A 17,791-nucleotide genomic window follows, 5' to 3' on the forward strand; every position below is an offset into this window, starting at 1 on the left:
ATGTACAAATGTAGCAGACATGTGTGTATGTAAATGTGCATATGTAGCAGAGTTGTGTATGTATGTAAATGTGCATATGTAGCAGAGTTGTGTGTGTATGTAGATGTACAAATGTAGCAGACATGTGTGTATGTAAATGTGCATATGTAGCAGAGTTGTGTGTGTATGTAGATGTACAAATGTAGCAGACATGTGTGTATGTAAATGTGCATATGTAGCAGAGTTGTGTGTGTATGTAAATGTGCATATGTAGCAGAGTTGTGTGTGTATGTAGATGTACAAATGTAGCAGACATGTGTGTATGTAAATGTGCATATGTAGCAGAGTTGTGTGTGTATGTAGATGTACAAATGTAGCAGACATGTGTGTATGTAAATGTGCATATGTAGCAGAGTTGTGTGTGTATGTAAATGTGCATATGTAGCAGAGTTGTGTGTGTATGTAAATGTGCATATGTAGCAGAGTTGTGTGTGTATGTAAATGTGCATATGTAGCAGAGTTGTGTGTGTATGTAAATGTGCATATATAGCAGAGTTGTGTGTATGTAAATGTGCATATGTAGCAGACATGTGTGTATGTAAATGTGCATATGTAGCAGAGTTGTGTGTATGTAAATGTGCATATGTAGCAGAGTTGTGTGTGTATGTAAATGTGCATATGTAGCAGACATGTGTGTATGTAAATGTGCATATGTAGCAGAGTTGTGTGTATGTAAATTTGCATATGTAGCAGAGTTGTGTGTGTATGTAAATGTGCATATGTAGCAGACATGTGTGTATGTAAATGTGCATTTGTAGCAGAGTTGTGTGTATGTAAATGTGCATATGTAGCAGAGTTGTGTGTGTATGTAAATGTGCATATATAGCAGAGTTGTGTGTGTATGTAAATGTGCATATGTAGCAGAGTTGTGTGTATGTAAATGTGCATATATAGCAGAGTTGTGTGTGTATGTAAATGTGCATATGTAGCAGACATGTGTGTATGTAAATGTGCATATGTAGCAGACATGTGTGTATGTAAATGTGCATATGTAGCAGAGTTGTGTGTATGTAAATGTGCATATGTAGCAGAGTTGTGTGTGTATGTAAATGTGCATATGTAGCAGAGTTGTGTGTATGTAAATGTGCATATGTAGCAGAGTTGTGTGTGTATGTAAATGTGCATATATAGCAGAGTTGTGTGTGTATGTAAATGTGCATATGTAGCAGAGTTGTGTGTGTATGTAAATGTGCATATGCAGGCTCCAAAGAGCCAGAAAAGATAGTTATCCCTGGCAAAACACAGTTTGCTAAGGGCTTTGGCTATTTCTGATTTGAGACTAGATTTTTAGGAGATGATAGACAAGTTTGGATAACGGGTCTGTTGTTGCTTTTCTTGCTTGTTGTTCTCTGTAGCCCTCAGTAAGTGTCGTTGTTGGGCTGATTTAATACATGGTTTAGAAATATATTCTGTGTGTGCTCTTTCGTTGGGGGAAATGTCTGAAGAAGCAAGAGACACTGTTACTGAGGAGTTTTGATGCTACTGGTGAGAGGTAATACATATCCTTTTTGCTACTTTTTTTGTTAAATGGTTGGTTGTTTGCCACAAGTACAGTTGGGGAAGATGATGTGTATGCTCGGCCGAGCAGATGTTAATTTGTGTTTTGTACCTAGCTGTAAAGACTTTACTTTTATTTTGCACATCAACAATGTAATCCCAGATTGAACATATTTTTTGTGTCGCTGTCTCGGATTGCATTGTTCCTATTTTGCCTAAAGCTACACAGCTAGTCTTCCACAGTCATCAATACAACAGTAACAGTTTACCTTTTAACAGTCAGTATATTTTTTGCACCACTGTTACTTACCAGACACTTGATTTTTGTAGGATGGGTCAATTGTGATGTAGATTTGCATGGTGGGTGTAAGCTGGACTTGAAGTTGAATCCCAATCTTAGTTTGTACAATGATGTAAAATGTCGATGGTTTGAAAATAGTGACACTGGCTGTGGAGCAAACACAAACGAGAATATATCTAGGACTTTTTGACAATTTGCATGCGTAGAGTCTAGACACGTGGAATCACATTCAACTCAGATTTTAGAAGTATTTGCATTAATCAAAATGCAGATTTTTTTTACAATTCGCTGTTGCACAGAGTCTGCAAAATGGCGGCTGCTGGCAACCATTTATCTGAACCTAACTGCCATATATATAAATCCATGGGCCTCTCTCAGTGAGTCAGTATTTCCAGCTTTGATGAGAGCCTAGATCATGGCCCATGTCACAATGTCATGATAATAAGATGACCTATGGTTTAATATTTGCAGCAGATTTCTCTGCTGTAAAAACCAGAGCGTTAGCAGCAAAAATGCTGCCAAAGGAAAGGAAAAACTAAGCAGCATGTGCATGAGATTTTCAAAAATCTCATTCACTTTTTTGGTACTGTGAAATGCGGCATTTTTGCCACAGAAAAATGTGTGGGAAAAAAAACAGGCAAAAATACAATGCGTGAACAATCTCTTTGTTACACTGCAAAATTATCGTTAACGAGCATTCTTATAGTGAAAATGAACTTTAGGAAAATGATACAAGTTTTATCTGTTATGTTAGATAAGAGCTAATGGGGTCATTTCATATTCCAGAATATTTTTGTGAATCTTTCAGTATATTTACTGTATATATTAGGCATTCACTTTGGGTTCATTTACCCTTTGCGGTTGGTGATTGTAGCTTACCTGATGAGATGGGAAGCTGAGTGTATATTGAGTTCACATAGACGCTGCCGCATGGTTTTATGTAAATGAACTGTGAGACAGATAAAATGCAAAAATTAATATGTGGCAAAGTCAACAAGTTACACACTAATCATATCACCATATCAGCCTTTGTAACTTACATCTTTTCCATCGTTAAGACTGAGGGTGACACTCTTCAAGCATGTCTCGGTGTTGGTCAGTCCACATGTAAGAATTTCTCCCAGTACACTGAATTTGTTGCTTCCACTTGTCTGAAATGAGAGCACCAATGAATGATGAATACATGTAAAATAATTTATGATTAATTAGATCAGAGCCACATATACGTCCTATACTGGACAGAAAAAACTCCCATTGATAATATAAACAATTAGAAAAAACGGAGTCAAAACGCTGCCAATTAGATCAATAAAATTACAAATATTTATTAAATATTAACATAAGATATACAATCACATAAACACCTAAAAAATCTACAGTACATGTAGGGTTACTCATGTGAAGGGTACAGGTAACAAAATCATGTACCACCCCAAAATGTAATACGACTTAAGGTCCAAGGTTCAGAATACAAGATGAGTATACCAAAAGTGAGAGCACACTTGTGAAATCCCTCTAGGAACCTCTATACGCTAGCTGTATCAAAGAATGTCTAGGACTGGACCTTACCCATGTCAGTCGTGGAGTGGACGTGACGATTGCCAGCCCCTTCGCGCGTTTCGCATAGGCTTCTTCGACGCGTAGGGGCTGGCAATCGTCACGTCCACTCCACGACTGACATGGGTAAGGTCCAGTCCTAGACATTCTTTGATACAGCTAGCGTATAGAGGTTCCTAGAGGGATTTTACAAGTGTGCTCTCACTTTTGGTATACTCATCTTGTATTCTGAACCTTGGACCTTAAGTCGTATTACATTTTGGGGTGGTACATGATTTTGTTACCTGTACCCTTCACATGAGTAACCCTACATGTACTGTAGATTTTTTAGGTGTTTATGTGATTGTATATCTTATGTTAATATTTAATAAATATTTGTAATTTTATTGATCTAATTGGCAGCGTTTTGACTCCGTTTTTTCTAATTGTTTATAATGTAAAATAATTTGTAGTTCTCATATAAAATACTCACATACTGCAAAATTAGGCTAAATATCTTACAAGATGGAACAAAATCTATTACGAAATCATGAAACCTACGATATAAATGGGTTAATATTTTCTTTAATATTGTATATTTTTAGTCTTAATTAGTCTCATAGTCTTATATTTTGTTTAATTTTTCTTCTTGAGGTTACATTTTTGGTCTAATATTTTCCTATCTCGTATGCAAGATTTTGAGAAAACTGTGTGTTATGGGTAGTATACGGAGAAAGACCTAATATCTAATAAAATCTCATAACTTGTTTGTGAGAAGAGAGCAGCTGATGGAAATTTCCAATGGGATCTACGTTTGTCTGTAAATCGTGTAACAATCTGGATCACATGGTTAATAAAAATAATGTTGTGTTCACTACAGGTGTGCGTTTCCTTTCTCCAAGCACTCTAGACCGAGAGGCCTCACTGGTGGTCCTGTAATCGGACTTTGAGTCAGAACACAAAAAACAAAACCTACTAATATTATTTGGAAGAAATTCCCGATTAGTCGCTAAAATAAAATTCATTTAATCTTCCTACACACAGTCTTTGCAGCATTTTCTGGCTTGTGAAAAAGCGCTGTAGTTCTTGGTTGATTTTCATACAAACCTTATATTTGTATTTTTATTTTACATGTATGTTTTTTCCTTCAATTTTTTGTCCTATAAAGAATCTTAGGCAAATAACACCATACACAGATCATGCTGCATGTGGAGAATACAAGACCAGAAGCTCACAAAGATGTGAAACATATAGCGCACAAAATCAACACTACTCATAGGATGCCTTCTTAAAATATTCCCTACCTTAGAGAAGACGTAGGAGCAATCACCATGAAAGTTGTAGTGGGTACTATCAAAAGATGTGATATGGGATCCTCCTTCAATTGCACATGTTCCAGGGCAGTCTTTTTCTAAACATCTCCATTTTCCTTCATAACAAGTGCTAAACAAATGAATCAAATATAAAGAGGTTTCAGAAAGTCTTATGCCTTGTCACTTACTGGGTTTACATGGTTTCACAAACTCAATTTAGACAATTGAATCTTCAGCAAAACATATAATCTTTTTACAGGATACAGACTTTATTATGTTTCTTCTGCATTTTGGAATGAAGAGAAGTAATTTGCTGTGAAAGATGTGGCCAAGTATTACATGAGCTCCACGCAGTAGCGTAACTCGAAGATCGTTGGCCCCGATCCAAAAGCTCCAATGGGGCTCCCAACTATTGCAAGTGTTTAAGAGCAATGGGTCTTTTAGTATGGGCCAAAGGGACCTTTTGGACGTCCCTAGACTCAAGGGCCAGGGTGTGATTGCAAACTCTGCATCTAGTATAGTTGCGCCCCTGACTTCATGCAAATTTTTGTTCCCAGACACCAACAATTTTGCTTGTGTTTTGCTGATGGACCAAACGCGCCAAAGGTAAAACTTCACTTTTATTTTTTCCTAGTTATTAAATATGTGAACAGACTTAACAGACTTTAATAGCTACAACAAAATATAATTCATTAATTTCATGGGAGTAGAAAGACAGAGTATTTACCAAGATTGACATTGAATTGAATATCCATTCCCTGATGCATAGACCTGTCCATTGTAAGTGCAAGAACATTGCTGCTTGGGAATACAGCCAGCGTTATTGATGTCATCAAAAACAGTTCCTTAAATGAAGACACATAAACAACATAGATAAATATATACTGTATGATAGACAAATGGATAGATAGATAGATAGATAGATAGATAGATAGATAGATAGATAGATAGATAGATAGAGCGATAGTTAACAATAGAACAAAGACAGGTCTGTTCTCCTATAAACCTAGAAAGTTAAAATAATATATTGCCTGTTGTATTCATGAGATGAGTGTGCCCCCGATGTACCCTCTTCTCCTCACCAAAGGGTGGGCAGCCTTGTTTATCTTATTTTCTTAACTTTGTTTACTTTAAATTGTCAGGGGGTAGCTTGGAGGTGTGGGAGGTGAAAGATGTGGTCTTCTAAAACTATGAGACAGTTGTCGTCTTTAATTGCCAAATAGCAGAATATTTTCATGCAATTTGAGCAGATACCACTTGCCCTTAAATCACCACTCAGGTGGGGAGGAGGTCATTTCACCACTGGAGTGGCATTATTAATGTTGATTCTATGCCAGTAGTAAAATACTTACCAGCAGCCATCTTTGTCTGTTCTCAGCACCACTCTGCTCCTGTTCTGCCAGTTGTTACTATCTGGATCTCTACATTGTTTGCTGGAAGAACCAGAAATCACTTCTCAATGTAAGTCTATGGGAGCCAGAACCATATTCTAATAGACTTGACACTGAAAGCTTGTGACATTACTTCTCATTTACTGTCATTGGTCAAACAGGATGTACAGTCACAAAATGATGAAACAGGAGCCGAGCGGCACTGGGAAGAATAGAAGACTGGAAACTGGTAATTATTTTGCTGGGAATAGGTAATATGCATTAGTAATAGGTAACATGCATTAATAGTAACATTAAAAAGGCAGCAGAAATGCCAGCCATTATCCAATATGTGGGACCATGAAACCAAATGGAGAGGCGCTTATAGAGTTAGCATGTACTAAGTTGTATTTTATTATTGGCTATTATTTAGTTGCATTGCAAATATTTTATTTAACCAATGGACTGAAAAGGCTCAGCTGTGTGAGGCTTGTCATTTAATAATGGAGCTGATAGCACCAAACTGCGGAATGTTTTAGATTTTCCACATATATTTTTTATGAAAAAGGGACCGTTTATTCTTCAGTCAATACATGTGACATAGTTGCTTCTCTTCACTTAAAGAATCAATTGATTACAATGTAGCACAGTTAGATCCGCTTTAGTATTGTGGAAATTTCACTAGCATTTATTTATCTTCCTGTTTATTGAATATATTTGAATTGTTAACTCTATTCATAGCTTTTTCTCACATAGAAGAAATAATTCATAAAAAAAGTCTAGAGATATACCTGCTGGGCAAAAGCATCCATCAATACAGTGGTTATCGCAGACCAATGAGCGCTCAGGGTTGGAGCAAGTGTCGGGGCATGCGTTTCCACATTCCTTGTATTCAAGATTGTAGTTACACTGAAGAGCTGTTTTGAGAAAAACAAACCATGGTATTAAATTATACACAAAATTCCTGGTTCATGTCATTGTATAAATATTAAGTCTGTCCATAATGTAACTACTTTTTCAGTGTAAGTCGTCAATATATCATAAAGCAAATTATTTGCCTATAAATATGTAAAGGCCAATACTAATATTTATGAGGACTTCTTCAAACGTTGAAGGTAATCTGTCATCTGATTAATGATGCCCGAACCACGTGCAGCATGAGTCAGAGTCTAGTTGTGTTAATACAGTCATGTACAGTATGTTTGTGTCATAGTTTCACCCCTCAGTGTGTCTAGGATGCAGTTACTGACAGCTCAGCCACCTATTCTTGTACGGGATGTACTGAAGCTGTCAGTGCTTTGACAAACAGCTCAGTCATCCAGACTGGTACAGGGACGTGCTGAGCTGTCAGTCTGTTAATTGACAGCTCAATTATCCAATCTGAGACTGGGAGGCTGGGAGGCATCGGCTATTTCCAAGTGATCATTATCGCAGGTGATTGCCATCCTACTTAACTGACCTATTTCTCCCAGACCTCTGCAAGATGTACATTCAGCTAAGTGTGGTTTGTTCTCTCTGTGTCTTCAGTTCTGTATGCTTGATCTTTCATTGCCTGACCTTGAACCTCGCTCTGACTATCCGTCTGTTTAGCCACTTCTGCTCTGATCCATTAACCTCTTTGTATTCTGACCTTGGATTGTTACCTGACTTCGCTTTTGTATCTTCCTACTGTTTACGACATACCCTCCTGGCTTCTGACCTTGGACTCCTTGACTATTCTGACTCACGGCTTGGCTGTGAGAAGTGACTAGCATCACAATTTTATACTGAAATGACACAGTGTTGTAAGGAATGTATACTTTGAAAGTCAGTAGTGGACTGAGGGTGCACTGAACTGTTTGGCCACGCCAAGGGTGCACTGAGCGTGCTTTGGACAGTTATTTATTGTTGACAGACTTTCTTTAATTATTACTTTTATTTTGATTATAATTTTATATATTAATAGTCAATGATAACACATAAGATAGTGTGATTGAACTCACGGCATAGCTTGGCACTTCTCCAATTATTGGGTTGTCCTCCAGCATGAGCACATTGTCGGGAATACTCAGTAAAAGTGTTACAAAGGCAGAAGCCAGTTGCGTTTTTTGCACATCGGCACAAGTCCTGTACACAAGCATCAATGTATAATGTTGGGTCCACGAGACTGTTGCAAGATGAGAATGCAGAGTTCGTCAAGATCGATGAACAAAGTTTCCTCTGTAAATGAGCATAAAATATGAAAAAAATTTTTGTTAATGAAGTGGGTAACGTCTTAATATTCTATATATAGATTTACAAATAATTGGACGATACATAGATAGATAGATAGATAGATAGATAGATAGATAGATAGATAGATAGATGGACAATTATTAGATTTAAGTCATTGTGCAGCAATTGAAATCTATGATGAAACATCCTTGACCAGTGGCTTTCTGGGGGTAAACTAGGTCTTACAGAGTCAGTGCAGTCATCTTGGGGCTGGATTGTTACATCCTGACAAAATTCTGTAGGTCCATTTAACTTCTGCATATTTCCATATTGAATAGGAGTCAGTTTTACATCTAGGTAAACAAGAAAAATAATCATTTAACTATGCATTTACCAAATATTTGTATAACTCTTAGAATATTGAATACAAATGTGTCTCACTGTTAGAAATAAACTCATTGAAGACAGGAATGCCATTGAAGTCCCCGCACAAACCACAAGTCTGATTGTTAAATTTCTGATCAAGTTCCAACTGAAAGGAGAAAAGAAATGTTCCGTGAGTGAAAAGTTTTCATTATAAAGCTTTATATTATGATTATGGCAGCACCATATGGGAAATTTATAAAAACTAGCACCCTGAAGTGAAAGAGCAGCCAATCAAATTCCAACCTTAATTTCAAGATGGCCTCCGATTGATCTAGTTGTTAGTTGTGAGCAAGTACTTCTCCTTTCCCTTTATCTAGTATTTTTACATTTTCTACAATATGACTTGGAAAGAGCAAGTAATATCTATTATGAATTTCTCTGTGTACACAACAGTGCATCACAATGGGCTGATTTGCCCCAGTCCCATTCCCAGTGTAAGGCAAAGCGGCCGCTTCAAGGAAAATGTAGCATTAGGTGAATGATAAATAGCCTTCCATGGAATATAAGAAAAGATTGAGAGTGCGAGAACAGGAGCCAGATACTGCAACTTCATTTCTTCATGAAAAAAAAGTTTATGTTTGTACAAATTACCAAAATTGCATCATCCTCATTCCACATGAATTCCAGACCAATTTTTGCAGTGACTTTGATGTAGATACCACTTCTATCAATCTGGACCCCTGAGAAACTATAAGGGAGATCCACCCTGGAAATTAAAGTACATAAAAAAAAGTTAAATCCTAAAGTTATTAATTTTGAAAAAGAAAAGTTTTGGAGAATTAACGAGACAATAATAAGAATATTGCACGTACTGTTCTCCATTGAATGCAACAGTTCCACTGGAAAGTTCAATAGAAACTCCTTCAATCCTCATAGAAATGTGAGTGATGTGGGGCAGATTGTTCACAACTGAACGTCTAAACTGGATGTTAAATTCCTCAAAATTACTCTTGCAGTTTGAGGCAAAAACGTAGTTACAAAAACCAGGAAAGTAGAAGATGTCACCATCAAAAGTCTTGAAGTAAGAATTACCCCAGGTGCTACAGACTTGACCATTATGAGAAGAAACAATACCTGTGAAGCAAGATAATCTGATTGAGTCTGTACTTCATGCTCATTAAGTAGATATCTTATGACGAGAAGACCATTTTACTTAGGCTAGGTTCACATTGCGTTAGGGCAATCCATTTAGCGCATACGCTAGCGGATTGCGCTAACGCAATGTCCCAAAAGGGATCGCGTTTGGCGATCCCGCTAGCGCAGATACCCGATCTGCGCTAGCGAGGAACAGACCTCAGACTCTGCAAGCAGCGTCCGCGGTCCATCCGAAACTAATGGGACATTGCTAGCGCATGCCAAAAATGGCATGCGCTAGCGATGCACTAAAGATCCGTTAGCAAATTTCAGTCAATGGGTGCGCTAACGGATCCATTACATAGAGCTAATTGCGACAATTGCGCCATGTAACGGAGCCCGCTAGTGGACACCCATTAACGCAATGTGAACCTAACCTAATGTATTATTTATATTTCCAAAAAACTTACTTCTCAGAACTGGAGGAGTTGTTGGAGCAATGAAAGTGAGCTTTGAGGATTTCTCAGTGCCTGGATTAGATGACAAATGTTAAATAATTATTAGATAAAGTGTGATATATTGTGGTCTATTTAATCTATATTTTTCATTAACAAGGGTGGCAGAAACTGTAACTTTCCATTAATCAACATACATTTGTCCCGATACTAACACAAGGAATTAATTCATGGCCATCATTTAAATCATAGAACATAACAGTAATACCAGAGATGAGATAAATCTCCAGAAAAAAAAGTGAAACAAAGATGTCAAAAATTAATAAGTTACTTTATTAAAAATAATAATAGCACCGTAGTATAAAAAGTATAAAAAGGTTCCTCAACAGAAGAAACACAGATAGCAGGTCACATAGGAAAACTGCAATACATGGAGTACAAGGACCAATATATGTCAACAATAATGTATAAATATAGACCTATAGAATAGTGGTTTCCTTAGTCATCCATATATTGCATGGTGAAATAATTGACAGCATAAAAATAAAGTACACAGGTTTTTAATTTTAATAGTATATACATCTGCATCTATTAAAGGACCGGGACAACATCCCTCCACCAGACACATTTCGCTTGGCTTCTTCTGGGGACGTCCCTGGAAGAAGCCATGATTGCAGATATTAATCAAGCTCAGTGTTTTCTAGTTCTCCGCCAATCATCCCTTCCATCCGTCTCCTTTGTCTTATTCATATCCCAAGCGTATGCTAGCTAAAATTCATGCTAGCTAAAATTCACCATTTCCATTTTTAGGTCACTTTTCTTTTTTTGTCTTGTGCTGTTTGATTACATTAAATTAATCAAAATGGCGCATACTGTTTATAAATGTTATGCCATGTAGAATTTTATCTTTTTTTCTGCCATTAACCAAACTAGCGCAAAAAGTTTCACATTTCTGAAAATGTTGCAAACATTTCAGACGTATACAAAATCACTTCAGGTTTTGACTGTCGTGCATTTGAAAGAAATGTTTACACTTTTTTGAAAAGTTACAAGTGAAGAATCAAGAGAAAACATCTAGAAGCCCTAAGCCCACAGTGGCAAGTCGAAAAAAAATAATCAGAAAAGAAAGATGAATTTGGAGCAAAAAAAAAACAAACGCAAAAACTAATAACTCAATAAACAAAAGTCACAAATGTAATAATAAATTGGGCTCAAAATTTGTGGGTGCGCTGGTAAAAATTGATGATTCTGTCCTGAACGATTTGTAAAATTTTACTAATACGGTTTTAAGATATTTTACGTAAATCCTACAACTAGAAAACTCCCGTAATTATCTGCCTCATAACTATGCAAGATCTTTTTTTTTGTATTTTTATGATTTCATGTCATACATATAAAAGTGAATTTTATATTTCCCTGGATGAAATGTCAAAAAAGCTGTAGGTAAGGGACAAAATGTCGACAATTCTGAGTAATTTTAGAGTGAGAATCATAATAACGTACTCTTATCATAGCTGTTCCTCTGATTGTAGTACCATGTACTATCTGCCTTGCTGGAGTCCTCATTGTTGGAATTATCATTCTTCTGCTGTTGGATGCCAGCAGTCGAAGCTTCTTCGCTGTTTCCGTCATCTGTGGGAAGAAGATCTAATTACAGTACTTGACAAGGAATCACATGGAAACTATACCTTTGGTAATACATTATTTCTAAAAATGATGTTGACAATTAGATGGCAAAATCGTTTCCATTCTAAAATATACAGGCAGATTTGTTTTCAGAATTAAATAAGCATTCCTTCCACCAAAGTTTTATCCTGTTAATATATTGCATCCATCATATTATACAACACTGTGTACTTACTATTAGGGTTGAGCGAAACGGGTCGAAAATTTTCAAAAGTCGCCGACTTTTGGCAAGGTCGGGTTTCATGAAACCCGACCCGACCCCTGTGTGGGGTCGGCCATGAAGTCGGCGATCTTTTGAATCTGGAATCGGAATTCCGATACCGATTCCCGATATGTTTAAGATATCGGGAATTGGTATCGGAATTCAGATTTAAGTGTAAAATAAAGAATTAAAATAAAAAATATCGCAATACTTACCCTCTGACGCGCCCTGGTACTAATCGGGAGCTTTCCTTCCTTAGAATCAGCCTTCCAGGACCTTGCGGTGACGTCGCGGCTTTTGATTGGCCGCACGGCCGCCCATGTGACCGCTCGCACGACCAATCACAAGCCGCGACGTCACCGCTGACGTCACCGAAGGTCCTGGAAGGCTGATTCTTAGGAAGGAAGGCTGTTGGAAAGAAGCAGGGCGCGTCCGAGGGTGAGTATATACCTAATAGGAATATACTCACCCTCGGACGCGCCCTGCTTCTTTCCGGCAGCCTTCCTTCCTAAGAATCAGCCCTTCCAGGACCTTCGGTGACGTCAGCGGTGACGTCGCGGCTTGTGATTGGTCGCGCGAGCGGTCACATGGGCGGCCGCGTGGCCAATCAAAAGCCGCGACGTCACCGCGACGTCACCGCAAGGTCCTGGAAGGCTGATTCTAAGGAAGGAAGGTTCCCGATTAGTACCAGGGCGCGTCAGAGGGTAAGTATTGCGATATTTTTTATTTTAATTCTTTATTTTACACTAAAATATGGATCGCAGGGCCTGAAGGAGAGTTTCCGCTCCTTCAGACCCTGGGAACCATGGAAACCCAATGCACTGCATTGGGTTTCGGGTTTCGGCCGACCCCGACCCCGACTTTTTTATAGGATCGGACGATTTCACTCGACCAGACTTTTGAAAAAGTCGGGTTTCGTGAAACCCGACCCGATCCTATAAAAGTAAAGGTCGCTCAACCCTACTTACTATTGCTCATTTTACCTTTCTACCCCGAAAATTCTTCACTTTTCTCTGCATTATGTAGAATTATAAAATCTCTTGTTCCTTCATTTATCATCCCCTTCTTCAACTCCTGACCCAGCTGCTCCCTTCTCCAACTTGCCAGGGACTTTTCCAGTGACTCATGACTCATACAGGGAAAATTGGCCTGCTGTTTCTACATAAAGCTTAGAAGGTTTAATTTTGTCCTTCTACCAAGTTAATACTCCTCTTTTCCATTAGGTCAGTGACATCACGTGATTAAAAACAGACTAGCTGAATCTTTCTAAGCTCTGTGCAGAAACAGGAAGTCAATTTTCCCTGTATGAGCCATTAGTCTTTGCAAAAGTCCCTGACAGGGGGTAGGAGAGAGAAGCTGGGTCAGGAGTTGGAGAGGGTAATGATGAATGCAGGGACAAGAGACATCCTGTTTCTACATAGAGCAGAGAAACGAGAAGAATTAATTGTGTAGAACGGCAAAACGAGCAATTGTAAGTACACAGTGCTATAATGCGATGATAGCAATATATTAAGAGGATAAAAGTTTGATAGGAAGAGAGGTTCTTTAGATTAAAAATCATTTATAAAAAAAATAATAATTTACAAACCGGACAACGCGCTATCCAAATCAGGAATTTCATAATTGCGGTCAAACTGATTGAATTCTTCACCTGTAAGCAAAAACACAATATTAAGATGTACAAAATATCACTACTACTGCGCATAATAATATATTTCTATATTTTTAGCTGAAATCGTCTAGATTATTGCATGTAGATTTATGCACCAGGTATCTTAGTGTGGTTAATTATTGTCCTTTAATAACGCTGAAAACTGAAAAGTTTTTAGCATAAAGTATGGAAATAAAAATGTTACTGAAATCTGAAAAAAATATTACACAAGCAGGTACTGTATATGGCTCATTGCAAAGGAGGACTAAAGACTTGGATATCACAATGACACCTGGTGTTGTGTTAGTTTTGCTAAAATCAGAGTATTATTGAAGACACAACTACTCTGGTGTCACCTGGTTGCAGTTGTTTATTTTTTCATGGACTGTTAGACTTGAATGGGTGAGTGGCATCCTAGTCTCGGATGAAAATCATGATGCTGCTAATCGGTCAGTGATAAAAATAATTCATCTGCACTGCCCAATGGAATAACATTGGTGTAAGCGCAATCCATTTTATTAATGGCTAGTATGCAGATCGAAAATACTGTCATGAGCCTTTACAGGGAGAGTGACTTCTCTGATGAGCAGTACGCTACTCACAATATTTTGCTATTGACTTTACATGGTTTGTGGTATGTTTTCATAATTATGGAGTATTTTGTATGATCATCACTTTGGATTGTGTAGCTTTTATTTACATTCTAAGCTACTTGGACAGTTCCCGTTTTGTTAATCCGCACGGACAAAAGTGTCTAATCTATACAGTATTGTTTGAAGCAAATGTTCCAGAGAACCATAGAACTACGCTTTGTATATGTTGACTTTAAGCTCAAAACTGCACGGTTGTTGGAAAGCCAAAGGGTAAGTGAGCAATACAGCAAACCGGAGGGAAAAAGTGTTGGCATTGCAAATTTTGCTTATTGCTTGCCCACTTGATGTATCTAAAGACAATAATCCCGAGTTTTATAACCTATATCATAAAAACAATCTTTTGTTTAACCCCTTCACGATCTTGCGATTTTTCTTTTTTTCCTCCCCTTCTTCCAAGAGCTATAACTTTTTTATTTTTCCATCTACATCGCTGCTTGAGGGTTTTTTTTTTTCCGAGGGATGTGTTGTACTTTTGAATGACTCCGTTCACTAAAGGGTCAATGAATTTCTTGCACTCAGTTTTCTCACAAATCTATTTTTTTATGGATCTGCAATAAGGGGCAAGTAGGCGGCTATGGGCCCATAATTCTATCATGGTGTGCTTACAATTTAATATCTGAGGCCATTGCGGAAAAAGTAATCATCGTAGTATTCCCCATTGAAGCGTCTACTGTAATTTCATAGCTTATAAATAAGAATATAATGTCTCACAGAGACATAGCAAATGGCAGTGGGTGACAATGGGTCAAAGAGGACTGAACCATGGGAAAAATTGTGTTTCGGTAACAGAACTCTTAAGATGCCTTGTGTAGAGATCAGTTAATTTCTGATGAATGCTGTTAATAGAGTAGGATTAGCTGCTGGTCTATCTTGTTGGAAGTGGTAGTAATCAGCCACATCTGAGTTCAGTCAATGAGAAGTTTAATGATTAAGAACACGGTCATCTTATTCAATAAGGAAAATGTGACCCTAGATCATGAAAAATGTTCCTGACATTTTTAAAAGACAGTTGATATTTGTTTTTTAATGTTTTCGAGGTTAAACAAATGGTTTGAATGTGTCTTATTGTCTATAAATGGCTTAGTTTTTGTTCATTATTTTTCTAGATGAATACCGATTGCATGATATCATATGGGGAAATATAGAAATGATAAAGAGAAGAAATATTGAGATCAAGGTCAAATGACATTATTGTAAATTCTGTGAAGTTTCAGGTGTATGTTATCCAGAGTCTAATGTTGGGAAGTTGACTCTAACAAGATCTTAGTGGTGTTATTGGAAGTGGTTACAGATTTGCTTTGGGGAACACACCACTCATGTTATCCCTCATTGACTATGACCAATTGACTATGACCAAGAAAAAAATATTAATTTCATTGTGGAAACAAGCCCTTAATCTCCAACTTCAAAAGTAACAGCAACTTTTCCATTATACCCAATTCATAATTCTCAGTGCTAGGACTCTCACTTGGAATGTTTGCCCCCCAGTAAAATAAAAACCTATTTTCACCTCCAGCCCCAGCGTCGTTCCAGCAGTATCAGCACATGCGTTACCGGAGGTTGTTGTGTCTCGTGAGCCCTGAGTGCAATCATCACTGGTATCACTGTCCCCGGCTTCCGACATATTAGTAATCAAGAGGAGATGAGCAGCCAGCCATAGCGAAGGAGGAGACAGTGACTCTAATGCTGATTAGGCGTAGGGCTCACGTGACTTAATAATCTCTTGTGAGCCCCCAGAATGCAAGTGAGTATAGGTATATTTATTTTAAAGGGGCAAACATTCAGAGTGTGAATGGGTTGTCCTAGTAGTGGACAACCCCATTAATTTAAATTTTAATCTCACCTGATGTCTTTTGGCTGTCAGCACTGTTCTGTTTCAGTTCCTTGGCATCACTTGCAGCAGAAGCTTGCATGGCTGCTGTTTAAAATAAATTACACGTCAAATGTAAGCAGTTTGAAAAAAAAATGTTGTCAATTCATATTTTTCCATTTATTTAAGGCCAAAGGAAATGACTCAAGATTCTGACAGCGTCCTTGAAATCTATTGCTGGTGTCCAACTTTCACTCACTTAATATCTAGATCTTTTATTACCTGGCTTTTTAGAAAATATTAATAATTTGCCAATGGAATAGGGACCAGATGCTTTACAACCATATTAAAAAATACTCTTTGTAATGAAGTGGATCCCTACCAACTACAATATCAGTAACAGCTCAGCTTATAGCTCCCATGCTGATGAATGAGGAGAAATAATGGAACGTAACAATGTACCAAGTATGCCATATGCGAGAATGTAATATTTATGCAAAATTGGTGACAAACGGCACTTATTAGTCCTCAACGAATTCATCCAGTCAATGAAAGGCAAAGAATTTCTCTACAGAATGGTTAAAATCATGTATTTATAACAACAGAAGAAACGTTTTTTAGTAATTTTTTATGGAAGATAAATGGACAATACTTAGCAAAAGAAGTTAGCTACCTACCTTGTGCCTGAAGGCAGGCATTTAGTATGAGAAGGGCACATATCGATGCCCAAAGGCCATTGAAGGTCCCCATGGTTCCTCAGCTCAAGCGGTGAGGTGATTGTCCAGAGCTGGCACTGTTCTTGTGCCCCAAATGGGCTACTTATAGGACAAAAACCCTGCCTTTAATTACGTGCAAGGGGCAGAGCCAGTAATTGAAGATGGCTACTGACGTCAAATGCTAAGCTGTTTTTCTGTGGATCCAGGATGTTTGTGTTCTGGCAGTTGGATGAAAATAGATTTTGCTAAATAATTGTTAGAAGTGATGAAGAGTGGATGGAAGAAACTACCAAATACTTGATAAATATGTAGTTTACATGGTAAATACATAGCTTACTTAGTTTAACTATAGTATTAGATGAAGAGCAAATGCTTGTTTGGAATAGGATTTTGAAAGTTCTTCAAGTTTCCATGTACTTTCCAGGAAACGTTGGAACATATTGTGCATAGATCCATTTTTTGGTGACAATTTGCACAACTTTTTAATGCTCTAAATGTAAAGATTATTAACTCCTCATATCTAATCTTTTTTTTGTCTAAAATACTTTTTTGGATAAGGTGTCAGCCCTTGTAAGCATGGTACTGTAGTTGTAACGTTGTGCCAATTTTGGTTAAAACCTGTTTTGTATTAAGAGATATCAGTGTGTACTACCACAGTAACACGTATATATGGTACAGATAAGATGTGCACAATCAACGATGTTAGGTCACCTGTATAAATAAAACAACTGTGCATCTATGTTGGTGGACCGTAATAAGACACAGATGTGTTGAGAGTAAAATATAACAATAGCAGTAGTTATGATTGAGCCCAAAAGCTAATAGGTATCATTACCAACAGTGCAGGATAATTTGTACCCTCAATGACA

At 37.6% G+C, this 17,791-nt stretch overlaps 1 protein-coding gene across 1 annotated transcript in view; it reads right to left on the minus strand.

Moving 5' to 3' along the window:
* Positions 1-16,956, minus strand: part of LOC138648609 (mucin-5AC-like) — an 80,531-nt gene extending 63,575 nt beyond the window's left edge. Inside the window, exons 1-17 of the mRNA XM_069738396.1 lie at positions 16,884-16,956; positions 16,240-16,314; positions 13,681-13,743; positions 11,708-11,836; positions 10,220-10,279; positions 9,488-9,749; positions 9,267-9,381; positions 8,691-8,781; positions 8,335-8,602; positions 8,039-8,162; positions 7,687-7,822; positions 6,848-6,973; positions 5,414-5,531; positions 4,678-4,816; positions 2,878-2,988; positions 2,717-2,786; positions 1,847-1,984 (exon numbers count right to left, since the gene is read on the minus strand). Coding sequence (XP_069594497.1) covers positions 1,847-1,984; positions 2,717-2,786; positions 2,878-2,988; positions 4,678-4,816; positions 5,414-5,531; positions 6,848-6,973; positions 7,687-7,822; positions 8,039-8,162; positions 8,335-8,602; positions 8,691-8,781; positions 9,267-9,381; positions 9,488-9,749; positions 10,220-10,279; positions 11,708-11,836; positions 13,681-13,743; positions 16,240-16,314; positions 16,884-16,956 — 2,098 coding nt within the window. The remainder of the gene's footprint in view (positions 1-1,846; positions 1,985-2,716; positions 2,787-2,877; positions 2,989-4,677; positions 4,817-5,413; positions 5,532-6,847; positions 6,974-7,686; positions 7,823-8,038; positions 8,163-8,334; positions 8,603-8,690; positions 8,782-9,266; positions 9,382-9,487; positions 9,750-10,219; positions 10,280-11,707; positions 11,837-13,680; positions 13,744-16,239; positions 16,315-16,883) is intronic.
* Between the last annotated feature and the right edge of the window lie 835 nt (positions 16,957-17,791).

The sequence above is a fragment of the Ranitomeya imitator genome, chromosome 9 (assembly GCF_032444005.1).
Source record: "Ranitomeya imitator isolate aRanImi1 chromosome 9, aRanImi1.pri, whole genome shotgun sequence".
Lineage (NCBI taxonomy): Eukaryota > Metazoa > Chordata > Amphibia > Anura > Dendrobatidae > Ranitomeya > Ranitomeya imitator.